Source organism: Pavona decussata, unplaced genomic scaffold (genome assembly GCF_977016875.1).
Source record: "Pavona decussata unplaced genomic scaffold, jaPavDecu1.1 SCAFFOLD_46, whole genome shotgun sequence".
NCBI classification, from domain to species: Eukaryota; Metazoa; Cnidaria; class Anthozoa; order Scleractinia; family Agariciidae; genus Pavona; species Pavona decussata.
Window position 1 is genome coordinate 691,752 of NW_028145468.1, and position 20,829 is coordinate 712,580.

At 40.3% G+C, this 20,829-nt stretch overlaps 1 protein-coding gene across 3 annotated transcripts in view; it reads left to right on the forward strand.

Moving 5' to 3' along the window:
* LOC146482340 (uncharacterized) overlaps nt 1-20,829 on the forward strand; it is a 47,677-nt gene that overhangs the window by 13,487 nt on the left and 13,361 nt on the right. The window contains exons 1-2 of one of the 3 annotated variants that reach the window (XM_085107175.1): nt 4,492-4,589; nt 9,029-13,941. In XM_085107175.1, the coding sequence (XP_084963301.1) occupies nt 9,053-12,610 (3,558 nt within the window). In that variant the 5' untranslated portion in view covers nt 4,492-4,589; nt 9,029-9,052 and the 3' untranslated portion in view covers nt 12,611-13,941. Of the gene's footprint in view, nt 1-4,491; nt 4,590-9,028; nt 13,942-20,829 lie in introns of those variants that run through there. The other 2 variants (XR_014864122.1, XM_085107174.1) reach the window with 2 other exon arrangements.

Below are 20,829 nucleotides of genomic sequence, written 5' to 3' on the forward strand. Positions count from 1 at the left end.
ACCACCATCTCTACCAGATGGAATGAAAGACAAAGTTGCTTCGCTGAATACGTCTAGTAATGCCAAAACAAGGTTAAATTTTGGTTCGATTATTGAGAAGAACTGAAAGCATGTTATGAGAGAAACTACTTTCCGCTTTCTTTGAAAAAAGCTGTTGATAGACACTGCATTTTCATAGATTTTTCTCACTCAGAACAGAGTAGACAGAAAGCTCGAGAAATGGCGGAAAAATACATGAAAACAAGACAGTTTTCTTTGGGAAGTTGGCATGAATTTTTGCTTAATTTTTCTCACCTGTAATTCAGGGCACTGCCTGATTCGCGTTATCATTCAACATAATATCATGTTGCGTTAACATTTTTTTTTTTTACTTATTTAACTGTTTGTGAATTTGTCAACAATGACTGAGGCAAGTGCCTCGGTTTGCCTCATACTGGCTACGGCCCTGTAAACGCGATGCTAAATCTCTCTACTATAAAAATATTTGCGTGTATAAGTTACGCTGGTTCCATACGAATTAGTTCTCCGTGACAATTGTTTTGTGACAGTTTTTACTTGTTCGTGCGTGAGAGGTGAAAATTTTTCCCAAACAATTTTCCTTGATAACTAAGTTGTATTTACCTGTCTAAACAACTGACAAACTAACTTGAAAATTTTTTGGTGGCCGCAACACAGTCTTTTTCACACGAGCAAGTGTTACTTAAAACGTTTTCTAAAAATTTTTACTTAATCTCATGTAAAGAGTGAACGTGTTTATAACAAGTCATATTTGTCAGTGTAATCGACTGAAGAGGCTCCTTCAAGTTTCTTTTGTTGGCTGCTACAAGCAAGTCAGCATCTCCCTAGCTCGATACCTGTCTCTTGACGAATCTTATTGTTCAAGAATGCATGGCATGCCAGTTTTTCAACAAAGATACTTGTTAATAAAAGGAAAAACATTTGTTAAATTTTGTCGTATGCACGTACGTAGAATCAAAACTTATTGCATCAAACAAATGTTTGGTTTATCAACAGAGTTGATAACTTAAGGTTAATTGGCCACTTTCAAGCGTTAGCCCCTCATTCGACAAAGGACTAACGCTCCAAACATCAGCACTCAAATCTCTTTACGGTGACCAATTTACCTTTAATTCTAAACTCTGTTGATAAACCAAACATTCGTTTCTATTCTCCTCCGACGCAGCAACGCAGTTTCTTTAGAAACTAACCCCCTTACCATATAAAAAAAAACTTGACAAGTAAAACTTCCAGTTCATTCGCGCAGCAAGTTTTGCCGCTTAAGTGAATTCCGTTTTGTCAGTGTGTTTGAACAAGTTGGCAAGCACTTGACGCGTTTTGGAGTAAACGCGAAAAAAAAAATTGTCATATAAAAGATAACATAACAAACATCTTTACGGTGATCAATTTACCTTTAATTATCAACTCTATTGATACAACCAAGCATTCGTTTCTACTCCCCACTGACGCAGCAACGCAGTTTCTTTAGAAACTAACCCCCTTATCATATAAATAATCTTAACAAGTAAGACTTACAGTTCGTTCGTGCAGCAAGTTTTGCCGCTTAAGTGAATTCCGTTTTGTCAGTGCGTTTGAACGAGTTGGCAAGCACTTGACGCATTTTAAAGTAAACGCAAAAAACAAACTTGTCATATAAAACATTATCAAAACCACGGCGCAACGCCATTCATTTATTCACCACTTATATGTTCAGCTTCTTCATTATATTTTTGTCACTCCTACTCAGGCCATGTAGATTTCGATCGTCTTGGCCAAATATCGGCCAATATTAAATCTTCTCCGTCATCCGTCCATTGTACTACCATTGCAGTTTTTACTGTTTCTCTCCTTCTGAGTGACTTCTTGTACAAGCCTTCCTTTTCGTTAAAAAGGTGCTCCGGAAAGAACAAGTGCTACGGTTTGTTTCTTTGCGTCGTGAGGTTCCCTGCATCCGAAGATCACTCAATGGAATAAAATAAACGTCACGGGTAAAAACAGGTTTGCTTAGCAACATTTTCAATGCTTGAGATCCTCATTCCTTTGCGAAAGTTAGTAAACGCTTAAAAGATAGGTGACAGGTGCCAAGGATTTTATGCACAAATTCAAATCAATCGCAGTTTCCCGGTAAGTCGTCCCATTTAAAGCTATCGCAACATGACATATTTTGTAGGGTGGTGGATCTAAGGTGGGGAGGGGGGAGGGTGGCTCGTTCCACTATTTTTAACCTTTAGTTTTCATAAGGATTGAATCCCAAGCGAATATGTATTGATTCCAATTGTGGCTGGTTTAGCTATAGTTTTCTTTTTTAAATAATAATTATTAATTAGAACAAACACTGATGCTGAAGTTGCGGTCACATGACTATCTCTTCTCTAAAATATTTTAGTTGTTTGAATAAACGGTGATGGATCAAACATGTCTCAGGCCATTCACAGTACAAGCTGTGTTTTTCAGAGCCCTTTATTCATATCCACGTAGGTCTGATCTTGTCCCGTGAGGTCATGAGTTCGCGGCAAACGGCAGAATTGACCGAGGACCTCGTGATTATGTTTACCCTATAATTGCCGCTCGCTGTTTTCAGTTTCTCAGTAAAATTGAGTAGTTTTACTTAAGTATCAAAGGCCGGAATTATTTTGTACATTTTTCATCTACGTATTCATTTTTTCAAGAAAATATAAACGTGAATCTCAGGTTTGCCGTTTGCCGTAAACGCGACTCTTAATCTCCCTACTATATAAAATAGTGTCATTTCCCTCGTCAGAAAAGGAGACGTTTGTATTGTGGTTATTTGTAATGTTGTGTCTTTTTAATTTTCCTAGAACTTTGGGCTTTTCTATTTTTTCGTTTTCTTCCTAAGAGATTTAACAAATCTGAAAGTATTTCCGAACATTTCCAGGTTAATTCTCTTCTCAGGTTTTGCTTTTCACTGTTATATAAGCTTAACTGGAATTACCGGTAAAAAGAAAATTGACTGAAAAAGAGGAGTGGTTCACATAATTAATATAAACTACTGAGTTCTTTCCAGTATAACCCGCGGAACCGAAGTAAACTTCGTAATATGACCTCATCTAAATTAATATAATTCAAATTACACAAGCAAATGGTTCACACTGGTGTGTTACCACTAGACTATTGCTATTGTTATTGTTAATGTTATTGTTATCAAGGGTTCGTTCGATTGACCCTATTCCCGAATAGGAATACATACAATGATGACAAGACATTCCTCATAAGAGGTTTTTGGAGTTACACGGACACCTTCCGTAGGCGGACACCTCCCGTAAACGGACACCCTTGGGGCCAGAAAAAATGTCCGCTTAAGAGAGGTGTCTGTCTACGGAAGGTGTCCGTTAGCGAAAGTTCGACTGTGCTGGAGTACAAAATCGCTCTTTAAAAATGATCATGTGTTGGCGAATGTTTGCAGAAATGTTTTCGTAAATCTAAGTACTGTTTCGCTTATTCACATTCCGGAATACAGTCAATCGAACGCGTTCTAAGAATTTACATGAATCGTTTTTTAAAGCGTTTTCTAAAATTATGTGCTCAAGGAATTTCGACATAGCATTAAACTTTAATTGCCATTTTCAATCTAAGTGTAATTTTTTTCTTTTCTGTGACCAAGAATACTGAAATGTCTGGGTTTCAGGGTAGTTTAATAAAGAAAACCTATGTTTCCAGGACAGCTACTCATTTCATTGTTTCTTCAATTAGCCACAACCTTCCTTCCTTCACTCGTTCGTTCCTTTAGTCAGTCCTTCCTTCCTTCCTTCCTTCCTTCCTTCCTTCCTTCCTTCCTTCCTTCCTTCCTTCCTTCCTTCCTTCCTTCCTTCCTTCCTTCCTTCCTTCCTTCCTTCCTTCATTCGTTCGTTTCTTCCGTCAGTCAATCAGTCAGTCATTCGTTCGTTCTTCCTTCATTCATTAAATGTAATTTTATCGTTTTACGTGATCAATGTAACACTGATCTTGTTAACGTTTCAGGTCCATTATTTTTCCCAAATGCGGTAATCAGGAATTGGATAAAGATTTTCCCTGGCACTTAACCTGTGTCTTCTCTAAACGCTTAACGCAGTAACTATGATGCATAAAGTTGTTGACTGCGTGCATTCAACAGAGAAATGTGTGGCGTGACATGGTTGTAACAACAAACAACGAGACTTTGCCCTTGTCATTTCTAGGAAATATCGTCACTTTCGTCCTGCACGCAGAGTAAGAAGAACGTCACGCTATCTTTCACGTGAACATAGTCGCTCGCGAGATTCTACCGCAAGAATAAAAGTTTCTAAATTATGCGATTTTCACTGTTCAAGGAACTCTTTATGAGATCTGGTTTTCTAACAAGCTCGCGGAATTTTAGTAAACATGTAATGGTGCAAAAAGATGTCGCCGAGAAGCGTTGACATGTGTCATGATTAAAATCGCGTGATCTGAACACGTGATGGCTGAAAATAGACAAATAAGTCGTGCCTTGAAGTCGAAAGTGAAAGTCTATCAAATGTCCGCATTGTTCATTTTCAGTGCAACAGTTCTCTTCTTATAATACTAATAACTGCTGCTTGCTGATATAGTTTACTCCGATATATTAAGCGGAAACGGTAAGTATTCTTTATTACTGACGTTGGTTTCGCATTTATGACCCATTTATCCTCATTTATGGCTGACATTCCAAGTAAACTAGATGACACTCAAGTCAGAAATTTGCGTCTGTTTATTGAAGGTTTATTATATCAATCGTGCTGCTTAAGATGGGACCGAAAACAAATCGTTTCCTTTGATTCATTCGTCCACTTCGGTATAGCACTTGGCGACGGTACACTTTAGAGTCGAAACAAGAACGAGTCATGAAATTTGGTTCTTAAACTTCGGAGTATGTAAATGAAATCATATCTGGTGTCAGTTGATCATTATCATTATACGGATCTTCAACTGAAAACTATTTTAAGAGTGTAGTACATCATCTGTTGCTGTTTGTATTTTACCTTTGGTTTGTGAAGGGAAACATCCTGTCAAATTAATATGTACTGTTCTACTAAGAATGTTTCAATGTATTAAATGTTGGGGTGTCTAGAAAACGAACGCGGAAATTGAATAGTGTCAGGAGGACGTGTCGCCTTCGTAAAGACGTCTCCTATTCCCGGCCTATTTCAACCTTTGTGACGCTCTAAAAAGTGCAATAGGAGACGTCTCCAAAGCTTCTGCAAGCATCCCAGAGGACGTGTCGTGACACAACAAGCGAAACTGGGGTGTTATTTGTTTCTTTAAAGCTGTCGGTTTGGGCTCGTCACGCAACACGATCGTGGTAGAGGGAGAACGTTACGTGACGAGCCCAGACGACGTCTGTCAAGGCCGGGAGCCTACAGAGCCTACAGAGCCTACAGAGGTCACTACAGACAAAGCCAGACATTTGGAGCTTCCACAGGCAACTGATTTTGAAGTGAATTTTAAAAGTTCATCCAGTGGAATTTCCCAGTTGCCATATATAATCCTCTTATTTTCGAGAGACACTGATTTTACACCACAACAGCAATTTTGCTTCCTCTTTCGTTTCGCAAAATCTGGCATTCCTGCCATGCAAAAGGGAAGGGCTGTCTGTTGTCAACATTGGAGGAAACGCTAAAACCTTGAATTGAGCATGCGTTGATCAGAGGCACAGCAACCACATAGACACATATGCACGTGTGATCCCTTCTACGAAATGAAAATGGTTCCAAAAAAATAAATGAATTAAAAAAACCAAATAATCTTAGAATCCGTAGAAGATCTTCAGAAGATTTTTCTTGACCGCAGCTCGATGTATTTAGCGAGACAAAGCAAGAGATATCCTGTTTTAATCAGGTTATACTGGGTACTTAAAAAGTCAACCTAAGGGGGTTAGACCGTCTTTTGGCTCGTCACGTAATCTTTACTTCCAACCGTTGGTTTGTTGGGAGGAAAGATTGCGTGACGAGCTAAGCCACAACAGAGTCTTTTAGGGAGGCCAACCTCACTAATTTTGCAAATGTTAAGGACGGGCGTTTCTCTCTTTCCCCTTTCCCGGCCTCAGAACACAAACGGGCGGAATTCTGTAAATCATTGGACTGCAAAACAGCCGTATTTCTGCGTTTGGTCGAAATGCGAGGTCTCGTCATGCGAAAGGTCTGGAGTGAGGGTGGAGACGTAGAGTGAGACTGGGGAGAGATGCTAAAAATACGACTGTCTGCTTTGCATATATTAAATTCGTTTCGAATTTCCCATTCCTCGAGCAACGGGAAATTCCCATTGCTAAATTGTGACGTGAGATGACAAATCATGTTCATAACTCCTCATCAGAGATGATGATTCGGATCTGCTCGCGAGCAGAAGGAAGCTGCTGAGTCGCTCCTTGATTTCGTGTGCTGCCAACGGGCTTTGGTAAAAGCCTTATTTATCAACTGTTTGTTTTGGCGAAGAACAAATCAGATCAAGGAATAGAGAACGCCGACAATCATTGTTATCTGTTAGCTGAAAAGCATAACAGAAGAGCAGATAGCGGCTGTTTGCCAACTTCGTTTTGACTCTGAAACCACAGGCGTCCCAAGCTCACGTTTAGAGAAAGCGAAAAATAAATTATCTATTTATTCATATATGCGTCAGGGCTGTGTGAGTTGAAACGTGGCCTTTTGAACCTTTCATCTTACGCGGTGTTAGGTTACATGAGAACCGTTGAGAATTTGAGCGCTTTATAAGACGTTGTATGGGGAATAAAATATCGTTCATTTAGAACGCTAAATACATTAAAATATCCTCATTTTTTACGTAAGATGATTAAAAAAAACTCACCTCTTGTGTGTCCGTAGTGCTTTTTCGTTATTTTCGCTGTTTTCGCGGTTTTCACTCCTTCATAAGACGGAGTCTTATGAAGGAGAGAACAGTGGTGGCATAAAAAGCCCAAAACAGCGAAAATATCGAAAAAGCACTACGGACACACAAGAGGTGAGTTTTTTTTAATCATCTTACGTAAAAAATGAGGATATTTTAATGTATTTAGCGTTCTAAATGAACGATATTTTATTCCCCATACAACGTCTTATAAAGCGCTCAAATTCTCAACGGTTCTCATGTAATCTAACACCGCGTAAGATGAAAGGTCACGTTCCAACTCACACAGCCGTGACGCATATATGAATACAATAGATAATTAATTTTTCGCTTTCTCTAAACGTAAGCTTGGGACACCTGTGCTGAAACTCTAACCGCTATTCGGGAGATCACCGCTTAAACAGCCTTGGACAAAACATTCAGGACTTCCTTCATTTTAAAGAGAATGTTGAAAACAGCCTTCCAATCCTTTCGACGTGAAACAACCTTCACCAAATTTTCTTGGTCGCTTCGATCATATATATATGACCGACTTCTTAGAGAAAACCGAAGTTTAAATGGCTCTGTTCCGCTGGGGAGTTATGTTTTCAATGCCAGGAAAATCGACAGGAATATTTTCCTTCTCACCTACTGTAGTGGAGTTGTCAATTGATTGACACCTCAACGACATTTTTCAACCCCCAGGTCAGGACGAATTCATTATATGGAAGGGTTCTTCTCTCGCCTCACACGCCCTGCGGGCGTGGTAGGCTCGCGCTTCGCGCGCGAGAATTCGCGCATTCACAAAAAAACGACGACTCTTTTGCAGTCTAGTAAATCATGCAATCTGGTTGGCTCCGAGTGCGGGCGGAATTTTTCGATTTCGTCCACGACCCCGAGCGGATTTATTGCGTGACTTATTACAAGACCTGGGACTTGTTATCTTTTGCAAAAAAAACTAAAAATGTTATTCACCGGCCAAGGTTGGTGAGTATTGCGAAAAACTGTGCCCTCTGTCTTGAGTACGGCCCTTGGCCGGCACAGTTTTTCCCAATACGGATCGGCTGAGCTCTGTCCGTTGATTAACATGTATCAGTGTAAGGCTGCACATGGAGCTGACGGTCGTGCCTTTTGCTAACTTGAAATCCATGCTCGTTAACTAAAAATCGCTTAAAATGTAGCTTATTCAATTATTAAATATTAATTCCTGAAAAGATTATCGCGGACAAGGTCAGAAAAAGCTTTTTTGTGCCTGTTGTTTTCAAAATTTTCTGGACGGGGGCGGTGGATGCCCCTAGACCCCACCAGCCGTGCGCGATTTTTACCCCTCTATGTCTACACTGCGCAATAAGCTGCAATAGTCTAGCTACGCCCCTGTAGATCATGTTCTATTTCCGATACTTTCTCTTACATTCTTAAAGTTACCCTATACCTTTAGAGGTGTCTTGCGTCCAAGCGATGTAGCACGTCCAGTTTAAACTGTAGATACCTAAGCCCCTACATCAAATTAAAGCTTATAGAGCTGGCTATCAAACTGTACCAAGATTTTTGAAATAAAATTAATTGCCGAATTTTTAGCACTGTTTTCTGAAATAAATATTTTTACTTAGAGGGGACACTTTGAATTTGTTCATTTGCCTTCAAATTTGGACAGTAGCTAGTTTAACACATAAACAACAAAATCGTGTCAGTGAATATTTTCTCTCGAAATATTTTTTCTCCGACAACGACTTTTCAATACGATCACTCCACATTTTTTCCTATTTCAAAAATGTTCTGTAACTTTTCACTGCGATTGAATATGGCAAAACAGAGACACGTTTTTTAGCGCTTTGGGTCCGGACACTGAGAAGCAAATTAAATTAATTTTAACGAAAACAAAATTCGCTTTGACTTGTAGATTTTAAGAGGTGATTTGGACGGTCGCATTTAGAGGTCGTGAAAAATTTGGCAATTCATTTTATTTCAAAATTCTTGGTACAATTTGATAGCCTGCTTTTTCAACTTTAATTTGATAGAAGGGTTTAGGTATCTACAGTTTAAACTGGACGCCCCAAATAGCTTGGACGCGAGACATGTCTAAAGGTATACGGTAAACTTAAAGATAACTTACGTTTACGCTGTCAACACAAGCACTTACGAACGGAGCGTCACACCTTGAAACAAGCCACTAAGAGTCCACCACGCGTTTGCTAACAGCAGAGTATTTTTTTTATAGAGCTATAAGTCATTCAAGCTGAATATGGCCACTGCAACAGAATTCAGCGATGAACAACTCAACTACTTCAGGATTTGCTATGTCACCACTGATGTACTAGCCGAGGGTCTCCGAACAATCTTCAAACAGGAATGGGACAACCGCTACAGGACTACATTGGGTGAATGGAAGGACGAGCCAAGGAATGGATTGGATTTCTATAATGGGGAGTCTCCGCGAAACCAAAGAAGAAATGCGAAACTTTTAGCGACCATGATAAACGGAAATCGAGCCGAGTGGGATTGCACCATGCTCTTTTACGCCATCTTGTACTCGGATTGTATAGGCAACAGTGTTAACGCAGTTGTCAAGTCAAATGTAGATGACCTCAGGAAATTTCGTAATGAAGAATTTGCTCACATTCCACGAGGCGATCTCTCAGACCCAGAGTTTAATAATGCCATAACTAGAGTTGATGTTGCATTCCAAGCACTCGGACTCTCCCCCTTGCGAATTAAGGAAATCAGAAACCAAGGAAGTTTTCCAACGGAGGAGTTGACAAAGATCTTGAAAAAGGTTGACGACCTCCATCAGGAACTTCAAGAGAAAGAGGAAGAAATTCAAGAAAAAGTAGCCGAACTTCAAGAAAAAGAAGACGATAGAAAAGTTCTTGAAGATCAGCTTCGGAATGAAGTTTCGTCATTTTGCATTCTCCCTCCCAAGCCTTCACACGAAGTTGCCAGTCGAGATAATGAGGTGACTAAAATAACCCAACGGCTGAATGAACTCAAAGAAGGCAACAAAAGCCGCTTAAGTTACCTTTACATCTCAGGGAATCCTGGAAGTGGCAAATCTCAGTTGGCCGGCCTAGTCGCAAAGAGATTTTTCCAAGAAGTCACAAACACTACATTTGTAATGACTCTTAACGCTGAAAGTCTTGACTCACTGTTAGAATCGTTTGTCTCTTTTGCTCGACTGTTGAAGTGTTCAGAATATGCAGTTACAAACATCCTTAGTTGTAAGGATTCAGGGACAGAGGAGAAGATTGAAAATCTGAAGACGTTAGTGAGCACGAAAGTTGAGCTCTACGCGTCGTGGCTACTGGTAGTCGACAATGTTACAAGCTTACCTCAAGTAAGTGTTCATTTGCCAGAGCCTGGGAACGAGCAGTGGTTGGGCGGACAAACCCTGATCACAACACAGGACACTGCTTCCATCCCTTTAACAAACTCTTTTATCAATCACATCCCAGTGAGCAAGGGTATGGAGCTTTGTGATGCCACGGCCTTACTAGCCACCCTTTCTGGTATCACTGACAGTGAGATGGAAAAAGAAGTCGCGCGGACATTAGACTATCAACCTCTTGCCTTAGCAAGTGCCGCCACATTTGTAAAACAACTTCGTGAAAGCAAAGCATCCTCAAACTATGGCTGGAAAGATTACCTGGAAAAACTAAACCAAGGCCAGCGTGCTGACACCGAGAGCCTTCTTTCTGAGACAAACGCAAGCTATCCAAAATCCATGACTGCAGCAATTACATTAGCCGTGAAAAATGTGATGTCATCAGATAAAGTTTTAAATCACACATTCAGTTTTCTTTCGCTCTGTTCACAACAACCATTAAACCTTGAAATTGTGGTCAACTACATTCAGAATGCAGATAAGGAATTCAAGGATGACAATATCATTCGAATGCGGATTCAAAGAAGCCAACTGCTGTTAATTGAAGAGGACGATAGTGATGTCTACATTCTACATCAAGTTGTGCGCAATGTGATCAAATCTGAAACTCAAAACTCTTCGAATTGTGATAATCACAAAATCTATCACGGGGCAATTACATCATTTTATCACTTCATTGATAAACACTCGTTAGATGACTTAGATTGTGTTGGTAACAGCAGGCATGTGGTTCCTCATTTAAAGTCCTTGTGCACAGATATTCAATCTATTTATAACAGAGACGACATAGTCCAAGTCGTCGAAAACCTGACTTTCAATATTAGACACTATCCAGATTATTTCATTAACTTTAGCAAGATATGCGTTGACCATTGCGAGTTTAACACAGCAAAAGGGTTCCTGAATGTAGCTTTAAAATTACTTCGGAATGATGGTGTCGATAGAGGGGGAGATGTTTTAAGAGTCAATTCCCTACTTGGTATTGTTCATCGTGAGCTGGGTGAGTTTTACCACGCCCAACAGTATCACGAGCTTGCCTTGGCTATTCAACGACAAAAACTGGGAACTCAACATGTCGATGTCGCCAGTTCTTATAACCACTTGGCTACTGTACTCCGTGCCCAAGGAGACCTGGAGAAGGCGAAGGAGTATCATGAGCGTGCCCTGGCTATTCAAATACAAAAACTGGGAGCTCAACATGTCGATGTCGCCAGTTCTTATAACAACTTGGCTACTGTACTCCATGACCAAGGAGACCTGGAGAAGGCGAAGGAGTATCATGAGCGTGACCTGGCTATTCGAATACAAAAACTGGGAGCTCAACATGTCCATGTCGCCAGTTCTTATAACAACTTGGCTAATGTACTCAGTAACCAAGGAAACCTTGAGAAGGCGAAGGAGTATCATGAACGTGCCCTGGCTATTCGAATACAAAAACTGGGAGCTCAACATGTCGATGTCGCCAGTTCTTGTAACAACTTGGCTACTGTACTCCGTGACCAAGGAGACCTGGAAAAGGCGAAGGAGTATCATGAGCGTGCCCTGGCTATTCGAATACAAAAACTGGGAAATCAACATGTCCATGTCGCCAGTTCTTATGACAACTTGGCTAATGTACTCAGTAACCAAGGAAACCTTGAGAAGGCGAAGGAGTATCATGAACGTGCCCTGGCTATTCGAATACAAAAACTGGGGGCTCAACATGTCGATGTCGCCAGTTCTTTTAACAACTTGGCTACTGTACTCCGTGACCAAGGAGACCTGGAAAAGGCGAAGGAGTATCATGAGCGTGCCCTGGCTATTCAAATACAAAAACTGGGAGCTCAACATGTCGATGTCGCCAGGTCTTATAACAACCTAGCTACTGTACTCAGTGACCAAGGAGACCTGGAAAAGGCGAAGGAGTATCATGAGCGTTCCCTGGCTATTCGAATACAAAAACTGGGAGGTCAACATGTCCATGTCGCCGTTTCTTATTACAACTTGGCTACTGTACTCAGTGACCAAGGAGACCTGGAGAAGGCGAAGGAGTATCACGAGCGTGCTCTTGCCATTCGAATACAAAAACTGGGAACTCAACATGTCGATGTCGCCAGTTCTTGTAACAACTTGGCTACTGTACTCCGTGACCAAGGAGACCTGGAGAAGGCGAAGGAGTATCATGAACGTGCCTTGGCTATTCGAATACAAAAACTGGGAGCTCAACATGTCGATGTCGCCAGTTCTTATAACAACTTGGCAAATGTATTCAGTGACCAAGGAGACCTGAAGAAGGCGAAGGAGTATTTTGAGCGTGCGCTGACTATTTTGATGAATAAACATGTAACTCAGCATCGTTTTGTAGCCACTGTTCAACGCAACTTGGAACGGTTATGTAAGGAACTTGAAAGTAAGAAAGTTGCACACTGCCAATTGCTGTGACTGCGATCATGGCTTGGTTTGTACGATTCTACGATAATACTTGGTTTGCGTGTTGTAAAGTTTGGATCAGAAGTACTTATTTACGATAGAAAACGAATGCTTCGGGATGGAATACAATTTCAATAATATATGAAAATTCATAGCATGAAGGCCAAGCTTGTCATGATTTCTTCCGTTTTTGTTTGGCTAACTTCGAGCTTTTGAAAACCTTAGCTGTAATCTAATGCACATTCCATTCTTATATATAATGCTTCGGTGTGCCACGTGAGATATGTGCTAGATGCGCCGCATACATATAAAAATATTTTAACAGTTATTTAAAGTAATACACTCGAGAAATTATTCTGTTGAATGATGAGGTCATTCGCCAGCCCAGGCCAAGATTGAAAAGGAGCCAAGTCTCTTTGACATGCTCCAAGCTCATCACAACAATTAAGTATGTTTGTTGCGGTTCAATTTTTTACCTTGGTTCAATATTTGTTTGTATATGAGTACAAAAGAAATAGAAATAGAAATTGAACCACAACCCTGACATGTTTGTTTCGTAAGCATGGTCGAGCGAAACTTTGAACATGCCAAACTGTGCGGAAACTGAAGGCCTTGTTCTCTACGATCACGTGGGTCGAGTTATCGCGCGAGGATGCGACTTCTGCGCGCTTTTTAATGTTTCGCTTCTCGCCCGGCGGCCCACTGTCACTATCAGAATATAGGAACTACTCCTAATGTTGCTTCTCCACACACAGGTCAGTGGTTTGCGTATGAGCCCCACTCAAGTCACGTGTCTGGACAGTATGAACCTTGAGGCTGGGGGTGTGTCCTATAAATTACATAGGGCTGGGATGCTGTTTTATAGCCTGACAGTCATAACATACAGTTTTTAAAACGTCAACCTTTTTTTTTTTTTTGAAGTACACTTGCATGCACAAGGTGTACATTAGATCAATTTAAGTTAAGTAGCACTTGTTGAAGAACTGAAATAGATTATCAAGGTGTGTTCAGTGGAGCACCTATAATAAAACCTACCAAACAAATTGTAGTCATCTGTAGTTTCTTCAAAACATATTTTATGAAAGAAGTAAAAATTGGTCAGGTTTATCGGTCAGTGCTTGTTGACTGACTTATAATAGGTCCGAGTCAATACTGAATGATCCTTTTTTCTAATGATATACGAAAAAAATTAGTTTAATAGGTTTTAATGTTTTCCATTCGCTTACTTTCTTTCGTACTGATGTAATTTTTTGTTAATGTTTAAGTTTATAAACTTGACAGTTTTGCAAATATTGTAACTAACTTTTTACGATCCTGTAAATAAAGCTACTTGTTTCACAAAACATGGATACCAAAGCGTTTTATAAGGCGCAGAATATACTCACTCCTCTACACGAATAACCATAACTGCGACACCAATTCCAGGCCCTCGTGGTAGGAAAACTGAAGACTAAACATCAAAACTTGATCTCACAAACATGCTCCAAAGCCGATTAACGCTAATCCCCGATTAAAAGTTAACCGAGGTGTCTATTTCGCTCGTTAAAAATGTTTTTAAAAGCTGATTTTTAGCTTAAGGTAAAGGAAAGTGTAAGTCAAAACTGAAGGGGAAATATCTTTTGGAAAAATGCTCATTGGTTAGTAATTAAACTCGAATCAAACGTCACGTTAATCCAGGATTAGCTTAATCGTGCTTTGAACAACTTGGCCCAGGAAAACTAGCGTCTCCTATTTCCTTTTAGCGGTAAGAAGCCGGATCTCTTCTTCAAGTTCCTCTGAAAGGAAATTATAGTTACGTCTGTGCGCAGGATACAGGAAATCCTAAATTCAATTATTCAAGCTTCCGTAAAGTTTTGAGCCCGTAAGGTATCAATTGAAATGTTTCGATGAATGTTACTAAGAAAGCTGTTTCCGTTTTTTGACAAAATTAGCATTATTTGTATCGTTGAGAAAAATTCTGAGCAGTTACTCATTGAGGTGATAGTTTTCCTGAACTGTTAGTTTTTTAAATCTGTACTCAGTACTCAGCGGTTTAATGACGACATTTTTATCACCTGTTATCAGCTGATAAAAATTTCGAGAAGCTCCTTCCACCATTCTTGCCACTCAAACGCCGTGGCCTGAGTGGCCTACACTAGGCGTTTATATAGAAATCTGGATTAATAAACCCTGTGCTAAGCAAGTTCAAAAGCTGTTAAACAACAAGAGTAAAGCACAGAATATCGAGGACTCATTTATAGGGGGTGGAATCGACCTTCTCTGAGTTCGCAAATTACACTGCATTTAATCGCATTCAAACAATCGTTCGCCTACTCAAGTTGGTGGTCAACCATTTGTCCATTTATAGGTCTTTATAAGCAATTCCGAAAGCATTAGTATGTCAGTCGTCTGACCCTTTTAAGCCTACAACCTCAGTTAAAAATTAATAGTCGAAGAAGCATTAACCTTGGAGAATAGTTCTACATGTCATAGTTTGGAATTAGTGAGTGAGTCAATGACCATGGTTGGCTGAAGGCCGGAAGATGAATATGTAAACCAAGTGGGAAACAGATCATTCATGGAGCGAAATTCTTATCTGATGATATATCAAGAACTAAATCAACAGCACCTCGAGTGGTTTACAGTGTAAAGAAGTTAAGGTGGAAATTGGTTTCCAATATATTTTGATCATTGAAATCTGGCTGAATATCTTATCACAAATAAACATTCTCAGAGACGCTCGGATCGGAGGCGAATCAGGCCATACGCCTGTCGTTATGTACCTTGGTGACGTAACAATTGTCACGTGCATAAGAACACCCATTTGATAAACAAGTTGATCTTGGTCTGAGGTGCCTATTGAAGTCTGAGATTGAGGAGGCCTTGGGCAGAGAGTGGGGTGTCAGCAATTTTGCAAGCAATAGGGACTTTGCATTCGAGAAAAGAGCAGTTTAAGATGTCGGCGATCAGAGCAGCAAAGAATATCGGCGTATGTTTTCAGGACCCAGTTTGGTAAATCGTCAGGACCGCCAGCGTGAGAGTTTTTAATGGCGTGGAGTGGCTTGGCGACCATGTATTCATTAATAGAAATAGGCTCGTCGTCGTCAGCTGTATCCACACGTACACTGTCGGACAGGGGCATGTTATTTTATTGGATTCAGTTCCAATAGAGAAATTTTGCATCGCGTATACGTGAGACGTGAACGGCAAAAATGACCACGTGACCACGATTTACCCGCCATTTTTCGCGTTTGCCGGTTGCTGTTTTTACTGACGTGAAAACAGGCCATTTCCCGTTTACCGTCTACGTGAGAACTACATAAGTATTTCTTCTTTGTTTTTTCTGATACATATTATAACCAGTTGATTGTTGAACAAAGTACCCCAATAATTTTTCCCGCAACACATACCAGGGCAAATCAAGTTTCATGTTCCTTACCGCACTTGTCTTCATGAACTCACCACAGTAAGTCGCAAAACATCGAAACTCACAAAATTTCAGCTTAAGTCAAAAGGTTCACGCTACTTTACGTGAAACAGCAAGGTGACGTTTGCCGTTTCTCGTAAACGCGATGCTAAATCTCTCTACTATTAAAATATTTGCGTGTATAAGTTACACTGGTTCAATACGACTTAGTTCTCCATGACAATTGTTTTTTGACAGTTTTAACTTGTTCGTGCGTGAGAGGTGAAAATTTTTCCCTAAAGATATTTCCTTGATAACTGAGTTGTATTTACCTGTCTAAACAACTGACAAACTAACTTGAAAATTTTTGGGTGGTGGCCGCAACACAGTCTTTTTCACACGAGCAAGAGTTAAAACGTTTTCTGACAATTTTTACTTGATCTCATGTAAAGAGTGAACGTGTTTATAACAAATTATATTTGTCAGTGTAATCGACTGAAGAGGCTCTTTCAAGTTCTTTTGTTGGCTGCTACAAGCAAGTCAGCATCTCTCTAGCTCCATTCCTGTCTCTTGACGAATCTTATTGTTCAAGAATTGGCATGCCAGATTTTCAACAAGGATACTTGCCAATAAAAAAAAACTTATTGCATAAAACAAATGTTTGGTTTATCACCAGAGTTGATAACTTAAGGTTAATTGGCCACCGTGAAGAGATCAGAGCGCTGACGTTTCGAGCGTTAGCCCTTCATTCGACAAAGGGCTAATGCTCCAAACATTAGCAGTCAAATCTCTTTACGGTGACCAATTTCACCGCCTTTAATTATCAACTCTGGTGTGATACCACTGCACTATTGTTATTGTTATTAAGGGTGCGTTCGATTGATCCTATTACGGAATAGGAATACATACAATGATGGCAAGAAATCCCTCATAAGAGGTTTCTGGAGTTACAGTCGAGCCTCCCCTATACGGACAACCTTGGGGCCAGAAAAAGTGTCCGCTTAAGAGAGGTGTCCGCCTATAGGAGGTTAAAAAGGCTAAAAATTTAGTGTTTCTATGTAGCTGAGAACATGACCAAGTGTCCGCTTACGAGAGGTGTCCGGCTACGGAAGGTGTCCGTTAGCGGAAGTTCGACTGTACTGGAGTACAAAGTCGCTCTTTCAAAATGATCATGTGTCGGCGAATGTTTGCAGACATGTTTTCGCAAATGTACTTAAAGAAAGAAATCTAAGTACTGTTTCGCTTGTTTCGCTTCCGGAATACAGTCAATCGAACGCAGTCTAAGAATTTACATGAATCGTTTTTTAAAGCGTTTTCTAAAATTATGTGCTCAAAGAATTTCGACATAGTATTAAACTTTAATTGCCATTTTCAATCTAAGTGTAATTTTTTTTCTTTTCTGTGACCAGGAATACTGAAATGTCTGGGTTTCAGGAAAGTTTAATAAAGAAAACCTATGTTTCCAGGAGAGCTTTTCATTTCATTGTTTCTTCAATTAGCCACAACCTTCCTTCCTTCATTCGTTCGTTCCTTCAGTCAGTCCATCCTTCCCTTCCTTCCTTCCTTCCTTCTGATTCGTTCGTTCCTTAAAGTGTATATGAAGTAAAAAACAAGTTTGACTTATGTGTTTGTTTATATCCTCATAAATCGAAATATCCGGTTTTAAACTTACTAAAGCTCTTTCATGGGGTATTTTGCTCGCCTCAAAGTTCGAAATTGGCGCTTCGAAGTGTCTCCATCTTGCGCTCGGTCAAAGCGATCAGATTTCACCGGATATGACGTAGCCAGTGGTTCAGAAAGCACGAAAGCACATTGGAAAGCACGAGTATTCAGAAAGCACGAAAGCACATTCGAAAGAACTAGTATTCAGAAAGCACGAAAGCACACTCGAAAGCACGAGTATTATGACGGAGAAGAAGGCAAAGAAAGGGGGAAATAAGAACTATTGCTTGGCCGGTGGCCATGGTGGAATAAACTGCGATATCAAGACAGGGACACCGAACATCACAATGCATTTCTTTCCGTCGGACGAGAAGTTACGTGCAAAGTGGACAAGTTTTGTGCGCATTCATCGGAAAGATTTCGTCCCGAAGAAGTCCTCATGTTTGTGTTCGACTGATTTCGATGAGAGCTGTTTTATAAACAGTGTAAAAAGGAAAGAAGATAGGCCTGCGCGACTCCCACTCGCGTGTTTTTAGCCATGTTCAGTTATAGTTTTTCTATAACGAGTACTGTATGTCTTTCAGGGAAAGCCCTCTCTTGTATGAGCGGTGCTCCCTATAAATTTTCTTTTAGCGCTGTATTTTCTTCTTATTTAATACCATTTCTGGTTTGGAGGATTTGCGTGATAGTCACTGAACAAAGCCACGGCCATGTGCTTAAATGTCGCATGTTTTGGATTTTGATCTCAAAGGTCATTTCTGGGTTTTTTGTTCTATCTATTTGACCTCTTGTTGTTTCTGTTTAGCGACTGTCGTTCTTATGCCGGTTGTGGAAATTGGTTCAGGCTTCGTATGGCTCATTTCAGTGTGTCTTGCGACAGTATAGCCTCTCTTTTTATCTTTGTAAGGATTGGATTTGAACCGTGTAATAATCATTATCTTGCAGCTTTTGTATTGCCGGGCCCGGCTATTTGCTATTGTGGCAAGGTGTTCTTTTACTTATCACGGTTATTTGTCTCTTGATCCTTTCTTTAGCATTGTAGCTTCTTTAAAAGCTGTACAATGCGTTAATTTGAGGGCTAAAGGCCGCTTTAGTTCAGTACGGTTGTGTTTTTTGTTATCGCTCCGCTCAGCTCCGCTCTGTAACTGTGAGGTTTGTGTTTATGTTGCGGGAGCTTAGTATTTTCCTCCTGTGTTTTGATTACGCCTTAGACTGATTACTGAGGCAATTCTTCTGTGTTGCTCTGGCTAGGGGCTGCTACGAGTCCTTCAGCCGTTAGTAAATTAGGCAATGGTCAGGCAAGACCGCGGTTTCGATCCTAATCTTGTGGATCTCTTCAGTTGCCGATTCCTGAGAAATGATAGGGATTAGTTCTCGGTATCGTTTCAAATAAACGCGCTCTTTTCTTAGGATTTATACTCATTGGAAGGATCGAAAATCCCTCGGGGAAAGACCATCTTGATCCTCCTCGGTGTCTTCCTCCTCATCACTACTGTGAGCAAGCGGCTCACCTGCGTAGGATTCCACATGTCCGACTACTTCCATTCTCGGTGCTGTTGGAAGTTTCTTGGCTTGAAACGGACTCAGCAGAGGATAGCGTACCATCACTTTCAGACATATTTTCAAAAGCTGTATAGCATTCACTTTATCGTGGTCTGAACTGAGCACGCAGATATTTTCGAGCACGCGATAGCAGAAAACAAAGCGTAAGCAGAGCCGTGAAACCACTGGCTACGTCATCAGAGCTAAACTCGTTACCAGTCTCCGGAGACACTACTTTGGGCATTTTAAGTCACTTTGAACAGCCAAAACACGGTTTTTTACCTCTCTAGCACTATTCTTTTTTGTGCGTTTCGGAATAAGGGTATAACTACCTACCAATTCATGAAAAAAAAAATTTTAGTTCATATGCACTTTAAGTGAGTCAGTCATTCGTTCGTTCATTCGCTCGTTCGTTCTTCCTTCATTTATTAGATGTAATTTTATCGTTTTACGTGATCAATGTAACACTGATCTTGTTAACGTTTCAGGAGCCGATGAGTGTTCAGGTCTATTATTTTTCCAATTCCTGACTATAAAGATTTTGCCTGGCACTTAACTTCTGTGTCTTCTCTAAACGCTAAACGCAGTAACTATGATGCATAAAGTTGTTGACTGCGTGCATTCAACAGAGAAATATGTAGCGTGACACGGTTGTAGCAACAAACAACAAGACTTTGCCCTTGTCATGTCTAAGAAATATCGCCACTTTCGTGCTGCACGCAGAGTAAGAAGAACGTCACGCTATCTGTCACGTGAACATAGTAGTCGCTCGCGAGAGTCTACCGCAATAATAAAGGTTCTAAATTATGCGATTTTCACTGTTCAAGGAACTCTTTATGAGATCTGGCTTTCTAACAAGCTCGCAGAATTTCAGTAAACATGTAATGGTGCAAAAAGATGTCGCAGCGAAAGCGTTGACCAGTGTCATGACATGTGTCATGATTAAAATCGCATGATCTGAACACGTGATGACTGAAAATAGACGAATACGTCATGACTTGCAGTCGAAAGTGAAATATCCGCATTGATCATTTTCAATCGAAGAGTTCTCTTCTGTATAATTCTGATAACTGGTGATTGTTGATTTAGCTTACTCTGAATCTGAGTGGAAACTTAGCAAAGGGTGAGTATTCTTTATTACTGCCTTTGGTTTCGCTTCAGTATGGCTGGCTGTCGTTCCATGTAATCTACTAATTTCGAACCCAAGTTGGAAATTTGCATCTGTTTATTGAAGGTTTATTATATCAATCGTACTTCTTAAGATGGGACCGAAAACAAATCGTTTCCTTTGATTCATTCGTCCACTTTGGTATAGCACTTGGCGACGGTACACTTTAGAGTCCAAACAAGAACGAATCGTGAAATTTGGTTCAATTAAACTTCGAAGTATGTAAATGAAATCATATCTGGTGTTAGTTGATATTACCATTCAACGGGTCTTCAACTGACAACTATTTTAAAAGTGTAGTACATCATCTGGTGCTGTTTGTATTCTACGTTTGGTCTGGAAGGGAAACATCCCGTAAAATTAATATGTACTGTTCTACTAAGAATGTCTCAATGCATTAAATTTTGGGGTGGCTAGAAAACGAAAGCAATGGTGCGGAAATTGAATAGCGTCAGGAGGACGCGTCGCCTTCGT